The 20,129-nt window shown below is 38.4% G+C and overlaps 1 protein-coding gene across 3 annotated transcripts in view; it reads left to right on the top strand.

Annotated features, from left to right (window-relative positions):
• Window positions 1–20,129, top strand: part of snx29 (sorting nexin 29) — a 121,795-nt gene that overhangs the window by 84,443 nt on the left and 17,223 nt on the right. Inside the window, exons 19-20 of one of the 3 annotated variants that reach the window (XM_079595733.1) lie at window positions 13,484–13,624; window positions 15,361–15,796. In XM_079595733.1, the coding sequence (XP_079451859.1) occupies window positions 13,484–13,624; window positions 15,361–15,471 (252 nt within the window). In that variant the 3' untranslated portion in view covers window positions 15,472–15,796. Of the gene's footprint in view, window positions 1–13,483; window positions 13,625–13,849; window positions 14,114–15,360; window positions 15,797–20,129 lie in introns of those variants that run through there. The other 2 variants (XM_079595734.1, XM_079595732.1) reach the window with 2 other exon arrangements.

A 20,129-nucleotide genomic window follows, 5' to 3' on the forward strand; every position in this document is an offset into this window, starting at 1 on the left:
CCGGTTCGTCCCAAATTTCTCGAGGATCGCTGAGCCCATCAATTCCTTGAAAAAAAAGGGTCGTGCATTTCATTGGTCATCCCAATGTCAACGAGCTTTTGAACAGCTAAAAGCCTACCTTACCTCACCTCCCATTCTTGGTCATCCCAACCTTGAACTTCCGTTTATTGTATACACGGATGCCAGTGACATCGGACTAGGTGCGGTATTGACGCAGCGGAAGGACCAGGGCTCAGAGCAGGTGATTGCGTACGCCAGTAGATCCCTGAGCAAAGCCGAAACCAACTACTCTGCGACAGAGAAAGAATGCCTTGCCGTCATATGGGCTCTGGAAAGATGGCAACATTACCTAGAGCCTAAACTATTCACGGTTGTGACTGATCACTCCGCCCTGCAATGGGTAATGAGCTCTACAAAAACCACCAGTCGTCTCATTAGATGGGTTCTTCGATTGCAGAAGTTTGATTTTGTAATTGAGTATCGTAAAGGAAGGCTGAATGTAGCACCAGATGCTCTTTCTCGGATCCACAACCAACCTGGTTGTAGCTTATATGTCAGGCAAACGGAGGAGTCAGACCTTCCAATCACAGCCGCTGCCATCTGGGAGGAGCAGCACAAGGACCCTGTAATCACAAAACTATTCCAAACACTGGCAGGAGATGATCAGCTGAAAAATCAATACGAGGTAGTAGAGGATAAATTGTACCACACAACTCAGCTGAAGGGTGGCCAACGCCATTATCGGGTGTACCTTCCCAACAGTCTGATTTCAGCCGTTCTCCACCACTACCATTCAAATCCTTTAAGTGGGCACATGGGTATTTACAAGACTTACCAGAGGCTGCATGATATTGCATTTTGGCCTGGGATGTGGACGGATGTGAAGAATCATGTAAAAAGAATCATGTGTTAAATGCCAAACACTCAAAGGGGAAAACCGTAAACCTGCGGGAAAAATACAACAAGTCAGTACATCACATCCCAACGAAATGCTAGGGGTAGACATCATGGGACCAATGCCCCGCAGTACCCACCAGAATGAGTACCTTCTTGTCTTTGTGGACTATTTTACCCGTTGGGTGGAGCTGTTTCCTATGCGGAATGCCCGTGCAGAGACTGTTGCAGCACTTTTCAGGAGAGAGATTCTGACTCGATGGGGGGTTCCTGACTTTATCCTGTCTGATAGAGGTTCTCAGTTCCTTTCGGCTGTATTCAAGGAGATCTGTGGTAAATGGGGTGTCACACAGAAACTCACTACTGCTTACCACCCACAAACGAATATGACCGAGAGAGTAAATCGTAACTTAAAGTACATGATGGCGGCTTATGTAGAAGATAACCACAAGAAATGGGATCAGTACTTGCCTGAACTACGATTTGCAGTCAATTCAGCTGTCCAGGAGTCCATCGGCATGACCCCAGCAGAGCTTCACCTGGGGAGGAAATTGCAAGGTCCCATGGACAAACTGTTGCGTGGCAAGAACATCTCTCCCGACTTACCTTCCTATGATGTGGTCAGTCATCTAGTTCAACTTCAAGCTAAAGCGAAAGAGTGCTGCCAAAAGGCACAGAAAAGACAACTACGGAGCTACAATAAGAACCGACGCGATGCCTCCTTTAAAGAAAAGGACCGTGTGTGGCTAAGGAATTTCCCCCAATCTAGTGCCCAACACCATTTCAGTGCAAAACTTGCACAACGATGGAAGGGTCCTTATCGGATAATAAAGCAGCAGGGACCAATAAATTATCAAGTGGCATTGGAGTCCTCTGGGGAAGATGTGCGTAATGTGCATGTGAGTAATTTAAAAGCATGTTTCCCCACAGCTGAAGAGTTGGAAATTCAGGAGAGGAAAAGACTCCTTGAAATATTCCAAGAATCGTCAGAGGAAGATGAAGAGTTCTTGGGATTTTAATTCACCCTTTCTATCCTACAACCTTGGGTTGCTTTTTCCAGGGGGGGAGAGTGTGGCGGTGCGTGAAAAACGTAAGTTGTGTGACTGGATGGAGGAGGGACATCAATTATCCGGAAGTGAGGAAATTTGTATATAAGGTAGAGTTGTAAGAGAGGAAGGGGAAGAGGAAAAAAGGAACGGGTTACCTGAGACGAATCCACAGTCAGTGAGACGCGAGACGGAGACGCTGTGTTTGGGTTGGAACACGTGGAACTAGAGTGAGCGTGAGTTGCCTAGCGATTGGCACTGAGGGTGCGCTGCACCTCTGGACACCGGCTGCACAGCAATGCTTGTCGTCTTTGAGGCTGACGAGTGAGCAAGTTCACCAGGTTATTCCCTGTTTTACCCTCACTTCTAAAAACTTTCCCTCCGGCCATTATCGGCCAATGCTCTTTCACACACACACACACCCGCCCGCACGCACACGCATGCGCCGTCTTCAAAGCAAACGAACATTCACGCAACCACTTTCACCACGTATTTCGTGTCTGTATAATACAGTGAAGTGTTTTGTTATGTTTAAACGGTTGATTTCATTGTTAGTTTGATTTAATGTTTTTTTTTTAGTTTGCAAATTCAAAAACAGTGGTGTAAAGACTGTTGGATTTTGAACTTGAACCAAAGTTATTTGGTGTGTATTTGTTTTGATTCTTTGCTTATGGTGAAACTGAGATCTTGGTCTGATTTCTTTGAAAATTATGAAAATATAACTGTGAAACTTAACTTCATTTGTGTTATTTCTGATTCATGTTTATTCGTAACCGGTGGCTAAAAGAGCTATTCTGGGAAAAAACATTTGACAAGATTAAACTTGTCTGGCGCCCGAACTAATTGTTTTTTTTATATATACATACATCTTTCATTTGTTGATTTACATTTCGTTTGGGGCCTGCCACCGTTACAGGGTCCTGGCGGGGGTTTCTCCAGTGGGGCCCTGTCCCAAACGGCACCCAAAACACTTGCGGTCCTCCTACTAGTCTGCACTTTCGTGACGTAATGCCGCTTTGACTGTCGGGAAGAAGTCTGTTATATATATATATATATATATATATATATACTCTCTCTCACCCACTCCAGTCGGGAACCTGACGAAGGGCGGCAATTTAAGTGACGGTGTGGCGATGTTAATAAGGGGGAGGCAGCCGTTCTTTCACAATATCTACACTGTAAAAAGAGTTTAACCTCTCCAAGTCAAAATATTCTAGTGACTGGTCACATCTAAATTTTTTAATTGGCCCAAGTGAAATTCTGTAAAATAAATTGAATTAATTGTTGCAATAGTCTGTTAACATTGGCTCAATGAGAAATAATATGTCAGACTAATTGAAAATGTTTGACTTGGGGATGTAATTTTTTTTTACAGTGTATACATACATACATGCATACATACATACATACATACACACTACCATTCAAAAGTTTTGATTCCGTAAGATTTTAGTAATATTTTTAAAATAAGTCTCTTATGCACACCACGGCTACATTTTATTGATCAAATACGGTAAAAGCGGTAAAAACAGAACTACTTCAGAACTCTTCAGTATCACATGATCTTTCAGAAGTTATTCTGAAATGCTGATTTGGTGCTCAAGAAACAGCTCTTGTTATCAATGTTGAAAACAGTTGTGCTGATTAATATTTTTGTGGAAACTGAGATAAAAATAAAATTAACGATACTTTGATGAAGAGAAAGTTCAAAAGAACAGCATTTATATGAAATCTAAATCTTCTGTAATATTATACATGTCTTTACTGTTAATCAATGTAATGCATCCTTGCTTAAAACTATTCATTTAGAAATAAAAAGTAATATTGACCCCAAACTTTTGAATGGTAGTTTGTGTATAGGTGTATATAAATAAATACTTGTAGTATTTACAGAACATTTATCCCTGTAGAATCAGGCATTTAAAAGGCAATTTAGCCAAAGTTAAATGGGCAAGAATCTAAATGTTTTTTGGCTGTGCTGGACCTGAGAGCATTCTGTGTGCTGGCCTGAGCTCATACTAGTCCAGATTGCATATTTATGGTTATCACACTCTCTTAACCTTTAAGGCAATGCACCAAGAGCAGATTGCCTATAAACTGGGATGGGGTTTGGGAAATTGAGAGGGATCTATATGAGACTCATAGTAGCATATCAGGAGCCAACTAATTTTGGAAAAATAAAACGGGCAATATCAACAGGTGAAAAAGCCTGTCTGCATTTCTTGCTGAAAGAATCTGCATGAATGGGCTTGCATGCTCAGTGTTGGTCCAGATTTTTGATAGTGGTAAAAAGTTCTTCCCAATTGAGTTGTAATATTACGTTGTTTCTTTCTTTAGTGGCTCTCAGCTAGTTTTGTGACCAAGATTTTACATTGGATTGACAAAGTAAACAATCAAGCATTGACATTTATTAATATTACCAGGAACTGGATAGACTAATGGGACAATTGAAAGATTGTGGTTTCTGATTTTGGTGGGTTTTATGCTTGAATTTTAATAGTAGTTTTGTGCTTTTGGCAGCCATTCATTGACTAAATTTGGGTATACAGCTTTAGAGTTTGATTCGCTATGACCTTTTCACATCAACAACGTAGGTTTCTTGGATGATTTTTCACCTACTTGGGTAGTTGATTAGGATGAACTAACCATGCATGATCATATGGTTAGCAGCATTGGTTTTGTTTTCACTGTCCAATCAGAACAGACCTGATTGTGAACCACTGCCTTATTTCCATTATTCCCTATTTTTCCTGTTGTGTTATTTTACATCTTGTAAATTGAGCTGCAATCAGTTGCAATCAGATCTGTAATAAACATCTTAGCGGAGCTTGATCACTAATTGCCCTCCTCACATGCTGCCGCGTGATCGCGCTAACCCAGACTAACGGTATTTATGTGCCCATCTGCCGCTGTCTCCTCAGTCCTGCCTGCATCGCTCCCTCACGCCTACGCGGGCTCTCGGCATTGTTTGACTTGACCCACGGTGGCCAGAATTTTATAGGGCTTCTCGCCTCAAATCTTATACCAAATGAGATCGATGTGTGTTGGACAGAAAGGTCAGGCTGAGAATGGCACACCAGCTCCATGTCTAGATTAATATTGCCTTTTGACTCTTATTTTATTTTGTTATTTTAGGCAGCCCTCAACCGTTAGTGGTGGTTGTTTTGGTTATTTTTCAAGGTGACTGATAAGGTCAAAGGCAGATCATTCATGGTATTACTGTTATCACAATAAGTCAATAATAAAATCATATTATATTTTATATATTTATATATACATTTTTTAAATGATTTGATATAAATATTTCTCAATTAAATTATTCTTCACTGCATGATTATTAAATATGCACTACTGTTTAAAGGTTTAGAGATTTGTTTAAAGGATCTTTTACACACCAAGCTGCATTTACTTGATCAAAAATACAGTACATATAAAACACAGTACAAATACAGTAATATTGTGCAATATTTATTCCTTTATTTATTCCTGCTTAATGTTTTTGAGGAAACCATGATACATTTTAATTTGATGAATAGAATGTTCAAAAGCAAACTTTATTTGAAATGGAAATGCTTTAACATTATAGATGTCTTTACTGTCAATTTTAATGCATTCTTGCTGAATAAAAGTATGATTTTTCTTTTTACGTACTGACCCCAAACTTTTAAACAGTAGTGTATTATTCACAGCTCATATCTCCGTCGCTATAAAACTTATATGATTGTAAAGCGCTTTGGGTGTACAGTAGTATACAGTATATATATATCTATGCATTCGTTCGTTTGTTCGTTCGTTCGTTCACCGAAAGAGAAACACACTGTGCAGAGCGACTCTCTTGCACTGTACTACGTGATAGACGGCCTGGTTCCGTTCAAACAAAGCGTTTTTTTTTTTTCGAAGTTGTGCGGTTGTGAGATTTCGGTAGAATGTGGTTGTCACTCTCGTAAATAACTGAATTGTGTGTGACAGTAACCGTATTAAGGACTTGAATACAGGGCTGACACCATTTAAATTGAGCAGTGTAACTTTTTATATGTTTTGTTGACACTTTTATTTTGATAATGAACAGGCTGTGATGCAATGCTAGAACTTCATTTTTCTTCTGTTTTTCTCTGTTCACAGAAGCGCTGCAGGTGTGTGATGTTACTAAGTGTGAATCCTCATGTTCTGTTGTTTATACTGCTATTTGCGCAATCAATACTAAACCCCTGCAAAACTAAGACACTTATCTATTCTAATTTACTTTATTTCTATTTTAACATAATGATACCGGTCAGGAAAAAACCCACTAAATTTTCATGATTTGTTATCACAACGTTTTATCTTTTGTCAAATCAACTTCGATAACTAATGTGTGAAGATAACATACTATTTTGAGTTTCTGTTTATGAAACCATTCTTCTACATTGTATCTGCTAAATGACTAAATGTAAATGTATTGACTCAAATTTTTAATTACAACGAACTCAAAATTTGAAGGCAACAAGGTAACTTGCTTTTTTAAGTTAAACCAAATTTTTTTTTTACAGTGCGCATGATTTACCACGAGTTTAACAAGGTTTAACTCATATTTTGAGGTTCTTGAATGTCATCTGGAAAGGATAATGGTTACGCTTTGAACAGGACATGCGCACACACACCTGCTTGCACTTTGCACACAGGTGACAGATGTTGCGGCTGAATGTTCCTAATGAAAAACTCTCTTCTCACTCCTCCTTATTGCTCCCTCTCCTCCTTTCCTTCCTCTCTTCATTTCTCTCTCTGGCTCTGTCATTCCTTTTACACCATGACTCTGGCACAGCAATCTTCCAAATGGATTCTATTTTCTGCCTAATTTGGCAAATGTTTTGTCTCGGTAGAACTGGAGTGTAGAGTGAACTTGGGGGTGTCAAATTGTAGGGCCGTGTACCATCATGAGTGTGCTTTCCAGAATCAGTCCTCAAAACTGTATAAATAGATTTTACTTGTGAATGGAGTTATTTAAGATGTGCTACTTAGTGTAACCTGGTTTTGGACACAGCATCAGAATTTTGTTCATAATGTTGATTTCCGGTCCTCTAATTTTGGCACGTTTGGCCCTGTTGAGCCTTTAGAGCATCAAAATTGTCTCAAAATGCACCTTTTCTTTCAATAGCAGTAGACTGATAGTGGAGTTTCATGCATCTAAGGATAATTGTCTTTTTTTAAGTAATAAAAATTCCAACCTTTCTACCACATAATGCATCACATTATTTATTGTGTTTAATTAATAACATTATGTGATGGAAACAACAGTGATAGAAATTACTTTTTAAAACTAATTTTATGTACCCTAAATACAATTAAATATTAAATATCTGGCTTGAGTTCACAAAATGATTGCTTGAGTAATGATGCACATTAAACACAAGTCATATTTATCTTGATTTATCTTCAACTTTATTAGGGGTACATTATGTTTTTTGGAAATTATGCTTTAAAAATCATGATTGGAACTTATCCGTTACTATAAATGATTAACATAAATGAGCGTTATTCACACAATAAATATGAATGTGACTTATTTCACTCTTTGTACAGATTATAATTTGACATTGAAGTGTATCTATTTGCAGTTTATCAGATACACTAACTTAAAAAGAAAATTCAATATAAAAATATACTTTAAAAATGATGATAATATGTACAAAGAGTGAAATTAATAAACCACATTCATATTTATTGTGTGGATAATGATTGTGCATTGAATTTTTTAAACTCTTTTAAAAGTAACTAAATAACTGTATTTAGTCTAAAATATATGATATTAGCTTTTTTGGGGCAACTTTATTTTAATATGTCAATGTAGCAGTGTAATTGCACAAATAAGTAACAAGTTATTATTAAACTAAACTTTAACACTAAACTAAACTTTATAGTAAGGTTTAGTGTTAGTTAAATCATTATGCATGATTTACTGCTATTGCTATAGTAAATACATGTAACAAGTTTAATAAATTAATAGAATATATTAATAGAAAGTCCATATTTTTTACTGAACTGTTGTAGAAAAGCAAGATCAATTCAAATTTATTTGTTTAGCGTTTTTTACAATGCACATATCAAAGCAGCTTTACAGAAAAGGCAGGTTTCTATGTTACAATTTAGAGAAATCTGTTATCTGAGGTGACTGTCTCAAAGTAATGTCCATTTGTAAAAAAAATTATAATACAAATAAGATAATACAAATCATGCAGTTAGCTAATATCATGTATTCATTTAGACATAAACAATGAGTTCATTAAAGCCGTGATTAAGTTGTGATCGTAATCATTACACTAAATAGAAAATTTGGCAGTTGTGTATGTTGATTCAGAGTTAGAGTCATCTGAAGTGCTGACAGGGGTTGTCGTCATCTCTTCACTGGTTTTGGGTCATCTGAAGTCTTTGTAAGAGGCTGGATCCAAACTGGAGCTGGCGTAATCCCTAGTTACCTCGGGATGCACATCCTGAGATAAAACAGAAAAGTACCGTACATGAAAAAAAAAATGAGTGTAGCTGCTGTTCATAACGTTTCAAGCAATACATAGTCATGCACATGTAATCCGATATAACTGGAGTGCAAGATTATGAAATGCATTATGGAATGCTTGGCTAAAGAGATGTCTTTAATCTAGTTTTAAACTGGAAGAGTGAATCTGAGCCTCGAACATCATCAGGAAGGCCAGAGTTACATTATCCAGAGTTAAGGAGCCAAATGTGCAAATGCTGTTTCTCCTTTAGTGGGCTTAGATATCCTAGGTACTACCAAAAGTCCAGGGTTTTGTGACCTTAAAGATAGGGTAGGCAATTTTCGGAGAGGCTAGCATTAGCGAACTAGCTTTGAAAGCATAAGATCCTACCCTCCTTTCAGAGTGTCTCCAAAGCCACGCAAGGGAGCAAACAAAAGCATCACAAGAGACGTCGTTAAACTACATGTCTCAAAGCACATAACATAATAATGAGCAAACAACTTAAAGAACACTGACCTGTACCATCTGACTGCTTCAGATTCATTTCGCCGTTGATCGTGGCAGATAGGCTGTCGTATCATTGCATTTGGACCGAATTCAATGATTGGACGAACATGTTCCACAGACTAAGTATATACATATAAATACATACTTAACTTAGTGATTGCTCTCAGGATGTAAAGTGACTAGAATAACTTTTTTTTTGGAACAAATCACCTACCCTGCCTTTAAAGAGCGTGATGGATTGTATGGCGATAGCAGATCGGTTAAATACATTATAGTAAACACTTATGTAAACACTAATTTATGCTAAACACTTTATAGTAGGGCCTTATAAGTCAGTAGCATCACAGATCCCACTCACAACTTTGCTGTTGTAATGAATATCTGTTACTTTTGTAGAAAACCTCCCAACATTACTTGTTGCGCCACTCTAAAGATAACTGATGCCTGTGGCCGTTTCACAGCCACACTAGTATTAAATACAACAGCACATTCGCTCCTGTGATATTGCTTAACTATCAGTTAGATATGCGTAGAGGCCAGTTAGAGGAGCATCATGGATGGGAAGTTTGAAGCTAGTTGATGGAAAATGGGTGAAATGAACCCGGCGGGTGGTTTGTGCATTTCCATTTTTGCACAAAATATCCCTTATTGAGCAAATTAGAATAATGCACATAATTCTAGGATCGACTAAAAGACAAATCTCACCGGGGAGCCCTCAGCAGGAAGTGACCTCGGCACTCCGGCTGCCAGTGATTTGTGCACTGACAACTGTAGTTAAGCTGAATGGCTCAGGAGAGAGCGTGTGGAGTCTCTAGTCTATAGGTAGAAAGAGGGTTTGGCTCTCTGTGGGATAATGGGGAGGCCACCATATATGAGTCCACCAGAAATAGAAGGGGTCAAACCACAGCTTTTACCACAGCTGGGAACCTCCAATTAGACATGCTTCCAAACCAACATTAATTTGCTGCGTTTCATCTTCAGACATGATTGCTTGCCCGCTGCTACAACACCTATAAATATGGTGTGGTGTATCTGAGCTGAAACAACGATGCGTTTTGTTTGTGTGTGTGTGTGTGTGTCACTGGTAAATCTCCGTAAGGAACACTTCTTCTCTCAATATGGATATTATGAGATATTGTAAACGCTTTTATAGCTGGGCTAAATATTAGCATCCTCCCCCAGGCTGACATTTGCTTTTAGTATGAATCATACACTGGCTGTTCTTTTCTTTCTCCTTTCATTGTTTCTCAACAAAGATAAATGATTTTTCCGTTATACTGTCCACAGTGGATGTAATACAAATCTGCAAAGGTACATAAGTCTAATGGACATTTCCTCCATATTACAGTATTGCCCAAATTAATAGACTAGACGCAAATTGTTATAAATCATCCACACTACTATTACAGTACTAGATTAATTATAGCTGATTAATGTAGTCGTTTTTAATTTTCCCTTACTTCCTATTTACTTTATTACTTTTTGACTGGGAGTTACTATGCGGGAAAGACAACCAGATAGCAACTCCCTAGCAACTGGGATAACACTAGCCAGAACACTTGAGCAGTGTGCTTAATGTCGGCATGAAATGGAAGATGCGTCTTTTTTCCCTATTGTGACGTATATCCAAGTAAAACAGCTTCTCAAACAAGAACAAATGTTGGACAGGGCTTTATTTTGTCCATTGGGAATTGATTGGTTCAGGAATTTATTGCTATTGTTGCTGTGATCTCATGTGAGTGACAGTTTGAGAAGAGAAGAGTCATTGCAAGAGGGAGGGGAAGTTATTTTGATAAAAGATTACAAGGGCACATTAATTAAAAATAATAATAATGATGTGCACAGATAAATAATTTAAAATGAACACTGCAATATTCCATTAAAAAAAAGTGATTTCATGGTGACTTTTAACAGCTCAGAACGTCTTAGCAACTGTATAACAAAAGCCTGGAAATGGCCCAGAACACTTGAGTATCACGTCAGACAGTTTTGTCTCGCTTTTTCTTAACATCTAAATCTAGATTGTAATTATTGAATGAATATTAAGTGAACTGCAGGTGAAAAAAAAAATAATAAATTCTTAACACTTGTCACTTTATTTTTAAGGATGTTGTTTGGCCTGATTGGGCTAATTCCAGAATTTCTTGACATCTTGCCATGAGCTTTTAATTTTAATTGAGGTTGGTTTTATTTTTGTCAAGAAAGAGTTTTCAGTGAGAGCTGGATTTCCTCAAACACTTTTTCGTCGAATTAATTTGCGATTATTGAGGGGGAAGTGATTGCTCTTTAGAGGATGATTTGTTGCCATAAATATGTATGCTAATGAGACCGCCTCTATGGGATTATGATAGCTTTAATACACCGTCAGTTTGTCATTTTGATTTCCTTTAGTTAAGGCCATAAAACCTCTCTTGTGTGTGCGTGTATGTGTGGTTCAATGTGTTCATCATTCTGTGTCTTCATATAATTGTGGCTTCTTTTTTGAAATATCCTCCTGATTAGAGAATTTCAAGGTTTAATCGTAAATAAGATTTGCATAAAGCAGTTGCTATCGAGCTAATTTGTAAAGAGAATTAAATTAAACTTTATAAAGCATCAACATCCTATATTCATGAACGCGCCAAACCAGACTGAACTCAAACAAAGCACAAGCTATTAAAGATAATGACTATGAGGGAAACTGTAATGGCCTGCTGCTTGTGACTAAGCCTTATTTGTTATTCTGCTCACTCTCATCTTCAGCACCCAAGACCTGCTAATGTGATTTTTACAGTCATTTCGCTTTTCACATGTCTGTTCTCCCAGTGCACTATGGGCCAGAGCAGGGACCCTTTAGTTTTTGTACTGGATCATGGATTGTTTTTCATTAACCTATTTGGTTATGTGTGGTCTTAGCATGACCCAAATTCTGCGACGGGAGGAATTAACTCTCGTTTCTAGTTTATATGGTAACAATGACGCATTGAATCGATCAAAAGTGAAAGTAAAGACTCCTGTTTCAAATAAATTCCATTCATCAAAGAATCCTGAAAACAATGTTTCACTGTTTCCACAAAAACATTCAAGCCCAATTTATACTTCTGCGTCAAACTCCCGCCGTAGCTGTGTGTAGCGCGCGTACCCTGACGTGCACCTCTCCAAAAATGTAACAACGCGCCAATTCTACGCGGACGCAAGCGCTGTGATTGGTCTGCTAGAACTCCTCCCTCGGGTTTCACATGCTCCCTCTGCATGTGTAATTGCGCGTCAACGCGGACAACGTATAATAGAAGTATAAATGAAAACCATCGCGTAGTCTATTTTTATTTTTTATTTTTATTTATTCATTTATTTGACATGGACATTGCAATTAAACATAGTACAAAGCAAGTCTGTAACTGATGCTATTTAAAAAGAGATTATAGCTATTGCTAATTTTCAACTCCAGTCCATGGTTGGGCCTTTACACTACAACATTTACTATTTCATCTTAAAAACATATCTACAGACACACCATATAAATCACTTACATACACAAACCAGCTATCTACAAATGGGTACATTCCTGTTTCGATTTCATCCAGGACATAACTCGAGAAGTAAACATTTTAAGCTCAGTCATATGCGTAGAGGCTTCGGTGTAGCTCCGACGCAGAAGTATAAATTGGGCTTTAGGAGTACAACTGTTTTCAGCATTGAAAATAATAAGAAATGTTTCTTGAGCACAAAATTTGAATATTTCGATGATTTCTGTAGGATCATGTGACATTGAAGAGTCACGACTGCTGAAAATTCATCTTTGCATCCCAGGAATAAATTAGATGTTAAAATACATTCAAACAGTTATTTAAGAGATATATTATATATTAAATATATTATATATTTGATATATTTCATATTAGAGATTTGATCAAATAAATACAGCCTTGATGAGCATAAGAGACTTCTTTCACAAACATTTAACAAAACTTTTGAACAGTAGTGTAGTTTTGTCACTGTTACTATTGTTCCAGGCTGTACGCCATTGCATGAACAGGACACTTTGAAAGTTACTTAGACAGGAAAAAAAAAAACTAAGGCCATTTGAGTTGTTTTGACATCTAGTTTGCATGCATGATTTTTTCAGCTGATGATTGCACTGACGCGGTGACACCAGTAGTCTCAGAACAGCCTGAGTTTGACACTCGCAGGTGCTAACGTGCTGTCAGAGTCTAACCTCTCATGAGATCCTGTTACTAAAGCCAGTCTCTGCTCTGCATCCCCGGTGGAGTCGCTGCTGTCTGTTCAAGAGACTTAAGTGTGCCGCTTCTCTGTGATCAGAGGTCTTGCTTGGGTAAATCGAGCCCGGCTCCTCTGTCCTGCTCTGAAGGAGAAAGCGAGGTGTGAAAATAGCATCCCTCTCCTCTTCCTTGTGTTGTCGTCCCTGCAATGCACATTTTGCACAGTCATTGTGTCTGTCTGACTACGGCACCATGGGAGATCTGGCTTATCACAGATGCAAATAATAATGAGGCTAACAAGAGCAAAATATCACATCAGATACTTATCACTCTAACCAGTGACATTTTATGCATTTGATCTTTTCAGGTGTACATTCGAATCCTGGACAATGAGTGGAACGTGTACCGGCGCTACACTGAGTTCAGGACGCTGCACGGTTACCTGCGGCCGCAATTCCCACAAGTCGACGCGTTCAATTTCCCACCTAAAAAAGCCATCGGCAACAAGGTATGTACCGCATTTTTCTCTATAATGGCAGGTTCTCTTTTTTTCTCCCCCTCATCCTTCTGTTTTTTGACTCAACCTAAAACATTCATTTTATAAATATATTTTATCGTTTTTTAATTAATTTATTGTATGTTTAAATAATTAGTTATTTATCATAAATTTACTTATTTTTCTTTATCTACTATACATTTCTTTTATATTTCTCCACATCTGTGCACCATTCAGAGTTGAATTGAGAATTCCTGAATTTTAGTTGAGCTTGAACTGAGGTAAGAAAAGAGAAAATAATCACAGTTTGAATTTAAATTGAAGTAGAATTAAAATGGATTGAAATTCAATAGAAATTTATATAACTGCTATACTTTGAATTGTAACTTTCCCTGCCATTGACGGAATTGTCTGGCTTTCTGTGTCTTTATTGTTATATGGTAGGGGGCGCTATTACGCATCTTCTGAAAGAGTAGAGAAGCTCTGGATCAGAAAACAGGCAAAAAAAGGAGAAACAAGCGATAAAAGCATTGCTTATGCACGTTGTAGTCTTTGAAAAGAAAAACCCGCGATTTTCACAGCTTTTTTGTTTTTAAGTTTAACTTTTTTATGAAACTTACATTAAATGTTGATAAAAAAAAGAGTGCATGAAGCTTAAAAAGCTTTTTTTAATATATATACCGGTAAGCAGAAACCTGTTCTTTCTTTTGATATATTGCATATTCAAATATTCATACAACAAAATATTATGGAGGCCATGAAAGTTTTATGAAAACTATCAAAAATGCTGGCGATGGCTGGAAACGTATTTTTTTTTTTAAATAAATAAATAAACGCTGGCGAGGAAAGAGTTAATGATAAAGCCTTGTGTGAAAGTTTAAAAATCTCCAATTTCCAATTCCATCCAAATTCACACTTATGAATCCATTTCTTAAATTTAGAATTTTGCGCAAACCCGTTCTGCAAAGACTTTAATCTGACATGAATGTATTTTCAAAAGAATCACAGTTGTGGGAAACAATGCATCACACACTTAAAAGTTGATTGTTGATTCTGTGCACAGCCGGCAGAAAACATTGGCAGCAGCAAAGTTTGTAGGCCGCCACATTTAAACTTTTTAAATGACAGTAATCCAGAAATATGAGGAGAAAACATCTCAGCACAGCACAAAAAGACAAAATAAAGGGAATGCTATAGAAAGGAGAGCTAGAGCCCCGCCAAAAAAACACTTTCTATCAGCGCCACTGTCACCACCTGCTATATGCATGGCGTATGACATCACTGCTAGGGCCCCGGGGCCTCAGTTTTGAGGAGTGTTTCAATAAAAAGAGAGCAAAGTGATGTTTTGAAGACTGCAATGCTGCAATCTACAATTTTCCACTACTTCTTTAGCACTACCTGGTCTCAGCGTTCCCTGTTCTCCGACAGACAGAACCACACAACTACATTACGCTGTGCTGATATATAGAGTTTTGCTGGCCATTTTTTAGTACCACAACTTCAGTTCTTCAGTAATCTTGCTGCTTTGGGGAGTGTTGACATTTTTTTTTTCTCTTGCCTTTCATCTACAATGCTGTATAAGGGCGAGATTGCTGTGTCATGTGGTCCTGCCCTCTGCTCCAGTGTCCAATCAGCATCATCAGCGGGGCAGCACTCTATGCGTTAATGAGGATGGGCCACTCTGACAGCACTCGGATTCCCCACCTGTCTTTTCATTTTCCTCCTTTTTTCCCCCCGTGTTCATCCAGGGGCAGGTAATTGGCTTGTGGCACAGCTTCCTCTCGCTGCCTGTGATTTTTGAGAGCGTGCCAGGCAGAGCCACTGGCCCCCGCGTGGCCCTTCAAAGGAAGACTTTTTAGAGCGTGAAAGACAGACCTGATTTACCGGGACCCAGACAGGCACTGCCAGCCTGCGTCCCACCTCAAGGACGGCCAATCAAAAGAGTCAATCAACCCCAGGGCTGGCGTGTAGACAGCATGCTTTGTTCCTGCTCTGAGCACATTAGTTTTGTAATACCAGCAGTCGGTTGTTGGTCTGGACTTCAAATACGAGTTATTTTAACCCCGCGCCACATTTTGCCATCTTGCTCTTAACATATCAGCAAGGAGTGGAAAACAGCTGAGCAATTGTCAATTAGGAAACATGTCTGCGTCTGTCCTCGAGTAACTCGCTCTGCTCGGCGATAAGAAGTTCCTGACCTCTCAGGGAAGCGTGTGAACCAGATTCGAGTTTCGTTTTGCTGGTGTGCTGAAGCTGCACACATTCACAGGGCAGAAGAAGCCTCTCTGTTCTCTTTTTTCTCACTGCCTTCTGCTGAAGTTTTCGCTGAAACTTTGACATGCAAATTCAACTGGAGTGTGGAAACCCTCAGGGTTCAGTTAGAACAAGAAAGCAGGGAGAAAAAGGTGCAACGAGAGCAGGCTTTTAAAGTTGAAATGGCGGCAACTGCGACAGGGCTTTTGTTGGTAATCATTGGCCCGTTGAGATTAGCTGTCATGTAATTGTTAATTCCGTTATTGTTTTGCAGGAGCTCAGTGGCAGTTCGTTAAAAAGGGGCTCCTTTCTCTTTCTTCGCTATACGCGCCATTGCACGCGTATGCGCGTATGATATCTGATCTTCCACAGTGCTGAGTTTTGAGCCGAGACTTTGAGTGTTCTCAAACAGGGACTGTAGAATCATTTTCTGGATCCACTTGTGTGGGTAAATCAAAGGTTAGCAGGGTGCCTCAGATTTATTAAGTGGCTTCTTCATATGATGCTATAGGTGGATGGATATTTAGACAATTTCAAAGGCGGCTTATTTTATAGGCTTTTAGTTTATGTAATGAAGTAAAATATTCACAAACATCAACAACAATGGTGTGTGTGTGTGTGACATTGAAAAGTGAAAACTAGTAATGATGCTGAAAATTCAGCTTTGCCATCACAGGACTAAGTTACATTTTAAAATATATAACAGTTATTTTAAATTGTAATACTATTTTACAATATAGCTGTTTTTACTGTATTTTTAATCAAATAAATGCAGCCTTGGTGAGCATAAGAGAATTCTGTCAAAACATTTTACAAATCTTACGGACCCCAACATTTTGAACGGCAGTGTAATTTAATATTAAGAGCACTAATCTAATTACTGTAATTTAATTACTTTTACTTCTGATGTAAATTCAACAAAATTCTGAAATTTCCCAAAAATGCAAAATTCAACGTCTAATGTTAAAATATAGGTTTTAATGTAACCTCCTTTTACATGCTTTTTTCAGTTCCAGAGTAATTTATGCATTTGTATATAATCTATTTGAAAGAATTAAATGTGCATTTTTCGTGTATATCCTTGTATTGCTCAACTTGTTGAAGTTGATATGGAATTTAGAATGTAATTAGTAATAAGTAATCCAATACTTTTTTAGAGAGAGTAATTAGTACAGTAATCGAATTACACTGTTGATGCTAGTAATTCATTTATTTTTAGAGTAACTTACCCAACACTGATTGAATACATCATATTAGCGCTTTCTGTCTTTCTCATTAAACCATGTTGCTTGATGTCTCTTGATGGTCCATCCTAATCATTCTTGAACTGAAGTTTAACTTTGCACTGTGCAACATAGTTGTGTTCTCCTCAGGCCTGAATCTCTGACTCTAGTTACACTAACAAGAGTAATGATGAGAAAATGCAAATAATGCCTCACTTGGGGAAACCCTTACACCCCTTTGAAATGAAGGACTTGTCTTATCTGCAACTGTGAGTTTCTCATTGCTAGTCTCATCATTCATCTCGAGACAGCAGCTTGTGTAATTACCCATCCAGACCTTTCATGTGTCTCACTGAAACCAGTGCAACACTAAGCAGGCTCTTACGTCTCCTCTGATATTTATTGTTAAGAACTGTTACTTTTCCACCTTTTAAGTGAATCAAGAAGATTTGATGCTTTTGGTGATTTCACAAAAATTCCAACCAATTCCAATTTAGATTTTTACACTTTTTTGTTGGCCTTTTCATCATCCACCAGGATTTAAAGTACAGTATGAATGCTTAGAGAAGTAATAGCACAAATATATAACTGCAAAAGATTCCTTGTAGCATTGTTATTGGTGTGTGTAATATCCTCCCGTCTCTGAGACTGTAACTTTATTTCATTCCTTCTGTGATTGTCATGAAGCTCTCTGTGTTTTGGGATGGATTGTGGATTTGTTGTGTTGTTGTGTCCATGACTCCATCTGCTTGGGCCATGTCAGGCCCCTTGCTGCTCAGCCAAACTGACAGCTCCTAAACAGCTGATTTGTCAGAGGCTCGCCGGGCAAACACGCTAAACGCTCCCCAGCCTACCCGTCAAATGTGCCCTGACTACCAAGCAGAGGCACGCTGAGCCCAGCCAACCACAGGAAGAATGATGACATCAAAGAGAGGCGACTGTCAGCACTCCAGTCAAACTGTCACCTCATAAGCTCCTCAGCTGTGTTTAGATTATTTTTTATAGCTGAGGTTTGTATCAGGATCACATTTACAGACTTCATTTTGAGGCAGCGTTTTTTTGTTCACGCTTCAGAACTTTAAAAGGGAGTAAATCTTAAGGGAGTTTTCTTAGACATAATTGAGAGATCATGGAAAGTAGCCAGTGTTATCTTGTTAAACTCTTGGGATGAGTGGTCGTATTCCCAGTGAGACAGGTAGAGTGCCTTAAGCCCCTTTCACACAGAGATTCTGGAAAATAAACGGATTTGTCCCGGGATCGTTTGATTTTGGTTCAGTGATTTTCCGGAATTTGTGAGTGCGTTCACACACATCCCGTAAAGATTCCGTAAAGACATGTGACTTCAGGACGTGTTGTAGCAAGGCCAATCTAATCTTCAGCTACCGCTCTTTCCATTGTAGTCGTGCACTTGGTGGATTTTTACATTTTTTACTAAGTTTACTAATGATCTGCGCTTTCGATCTCGAGAAACCACGCTCAAGCTTTTTTTTCCGGATACGGTTGTACACTAACGCATCGCGTAGCTACCGTTCCACAAAGCTGGCGTTCCACAAAGCCGGTGTTTCACAAAGCTGGCGAACAGTCTCAGCTTCATTCTATTTTGCAGACATTTTTTCGTTCTTTCTTCGTTGACGACGAACACAAACTTTCTTCTTTTCTGTGCATGGTACCAAATTGCTCTTTTCCACACATTTGTGTGTGTGTGTGTGTGTGTGTGTGTGTGTGCGTGTGTGTGTGTGTGCGTGTGTGTGCGTGCAGGCTAGTGCAGTAGGTATATTTAATCCACTCATAGGTGGAGAGGCTGATGGAGGGATTTTGTGAGTCTATCTGAGGCCTATTGCGGTCTGGGGATTGGCTGTTTAGAGGGTGTCAGTACAGAGATAATGTGCACATCCTCCCCAGGCACCGGGCTCACTGTCCCTGCTCTCAGCTGATAGCCTGACAGCAAAATAGGACAATGCCAGTGTGTAATACCTGCTCACTGTGCCCACATATGTAGACCGATAAGTGTATTGATGTGCACTTTTGCCTGGGTGTTTCGTAGTAAAGGCATTTGTTGATGTTTTCTATCATAATAATATACTTCCTTGTCACACGTTTAACCCAGCTCTGTTCTGTGTATTAAGAACACAGTGCTAGAGACTCATTTTTAATTGAATCATTTATTTATTCTGCCTTTGTGAGTCATTGCCATTTAAAAACGACTTGCCAAGAAGGGGCGGATGTGATTTATACGGCAGTAGAAGTTAAGTTGATGCTTTAATCTAAAGTTACAGTTATTACAGTACACTTGTCACAGGGACAATATTAAGTAAGTATATAAGGGCTTTGCTCTTGGGAACAATAATGTTAGTTCGTTGATCACCGCTTAGAGGATTCAAACCTATAATCTTTAACTTCTCTAGCTAGATCTATTACCACTAAACCATTCCACCCCCAACTTACAAGCAAAGAGATTGCCGTTTATACAGAGGCAGAAGTGGTCATAAAAATATTCATATGCATAGAAAAGTATGAGAGAACCTTTTTGTGCTAATGTTCTGGCACGCCAGGGTGCACAGACTTTATGTTCTAGTGACGAGTGTGAATAAGTGAGCTGAACTGACTGAATGAATAAAAAAGTGACCACATATGACACTAACAAAATTAGTCATTCCTATTATGCGTCATGTAAGTGCACTGTATTTATTTACAATATCAGTCATCTTCATTTAAAAAAAAAGAAATTAATACTTTTATTATTTTTAAACAAATTTTTAATAAAATTGTTCATATTGTAAATTCACGATATCACTGTTTTACTCTATTTTTAATCAAATAAGCACAGCCTTGGCATAATAGGCATCTTCACAGTGTTATATTTAATAAGGTTACAGGCCTAAGTTTTTCAATTTATGCCTCATCCTTTTGTCTGCTATTGTTGTGGATATGAATGCAAATGAGGGGTTTGATTAAATTACCCAAACGTAGAGTAATAAATGGCTAGAGAGAGACATAGAAGAGAATAATAATGTGAAAAGAGCACGCGTCTTAGTTTATTC

The sequence above is a fragment of the Phoxinus phoxinus genome (assembly GCF_949152265.1).
Source record: "Phoxinus phoxinus genome assembly, chromosome: 21".
Lineage (NCBI taxonomy): Eukaryota > Metazoa > Chordata > Actinopteri > Cypriniformes > Leuciscidae > Phoxinus > Phoxinus phoxinus.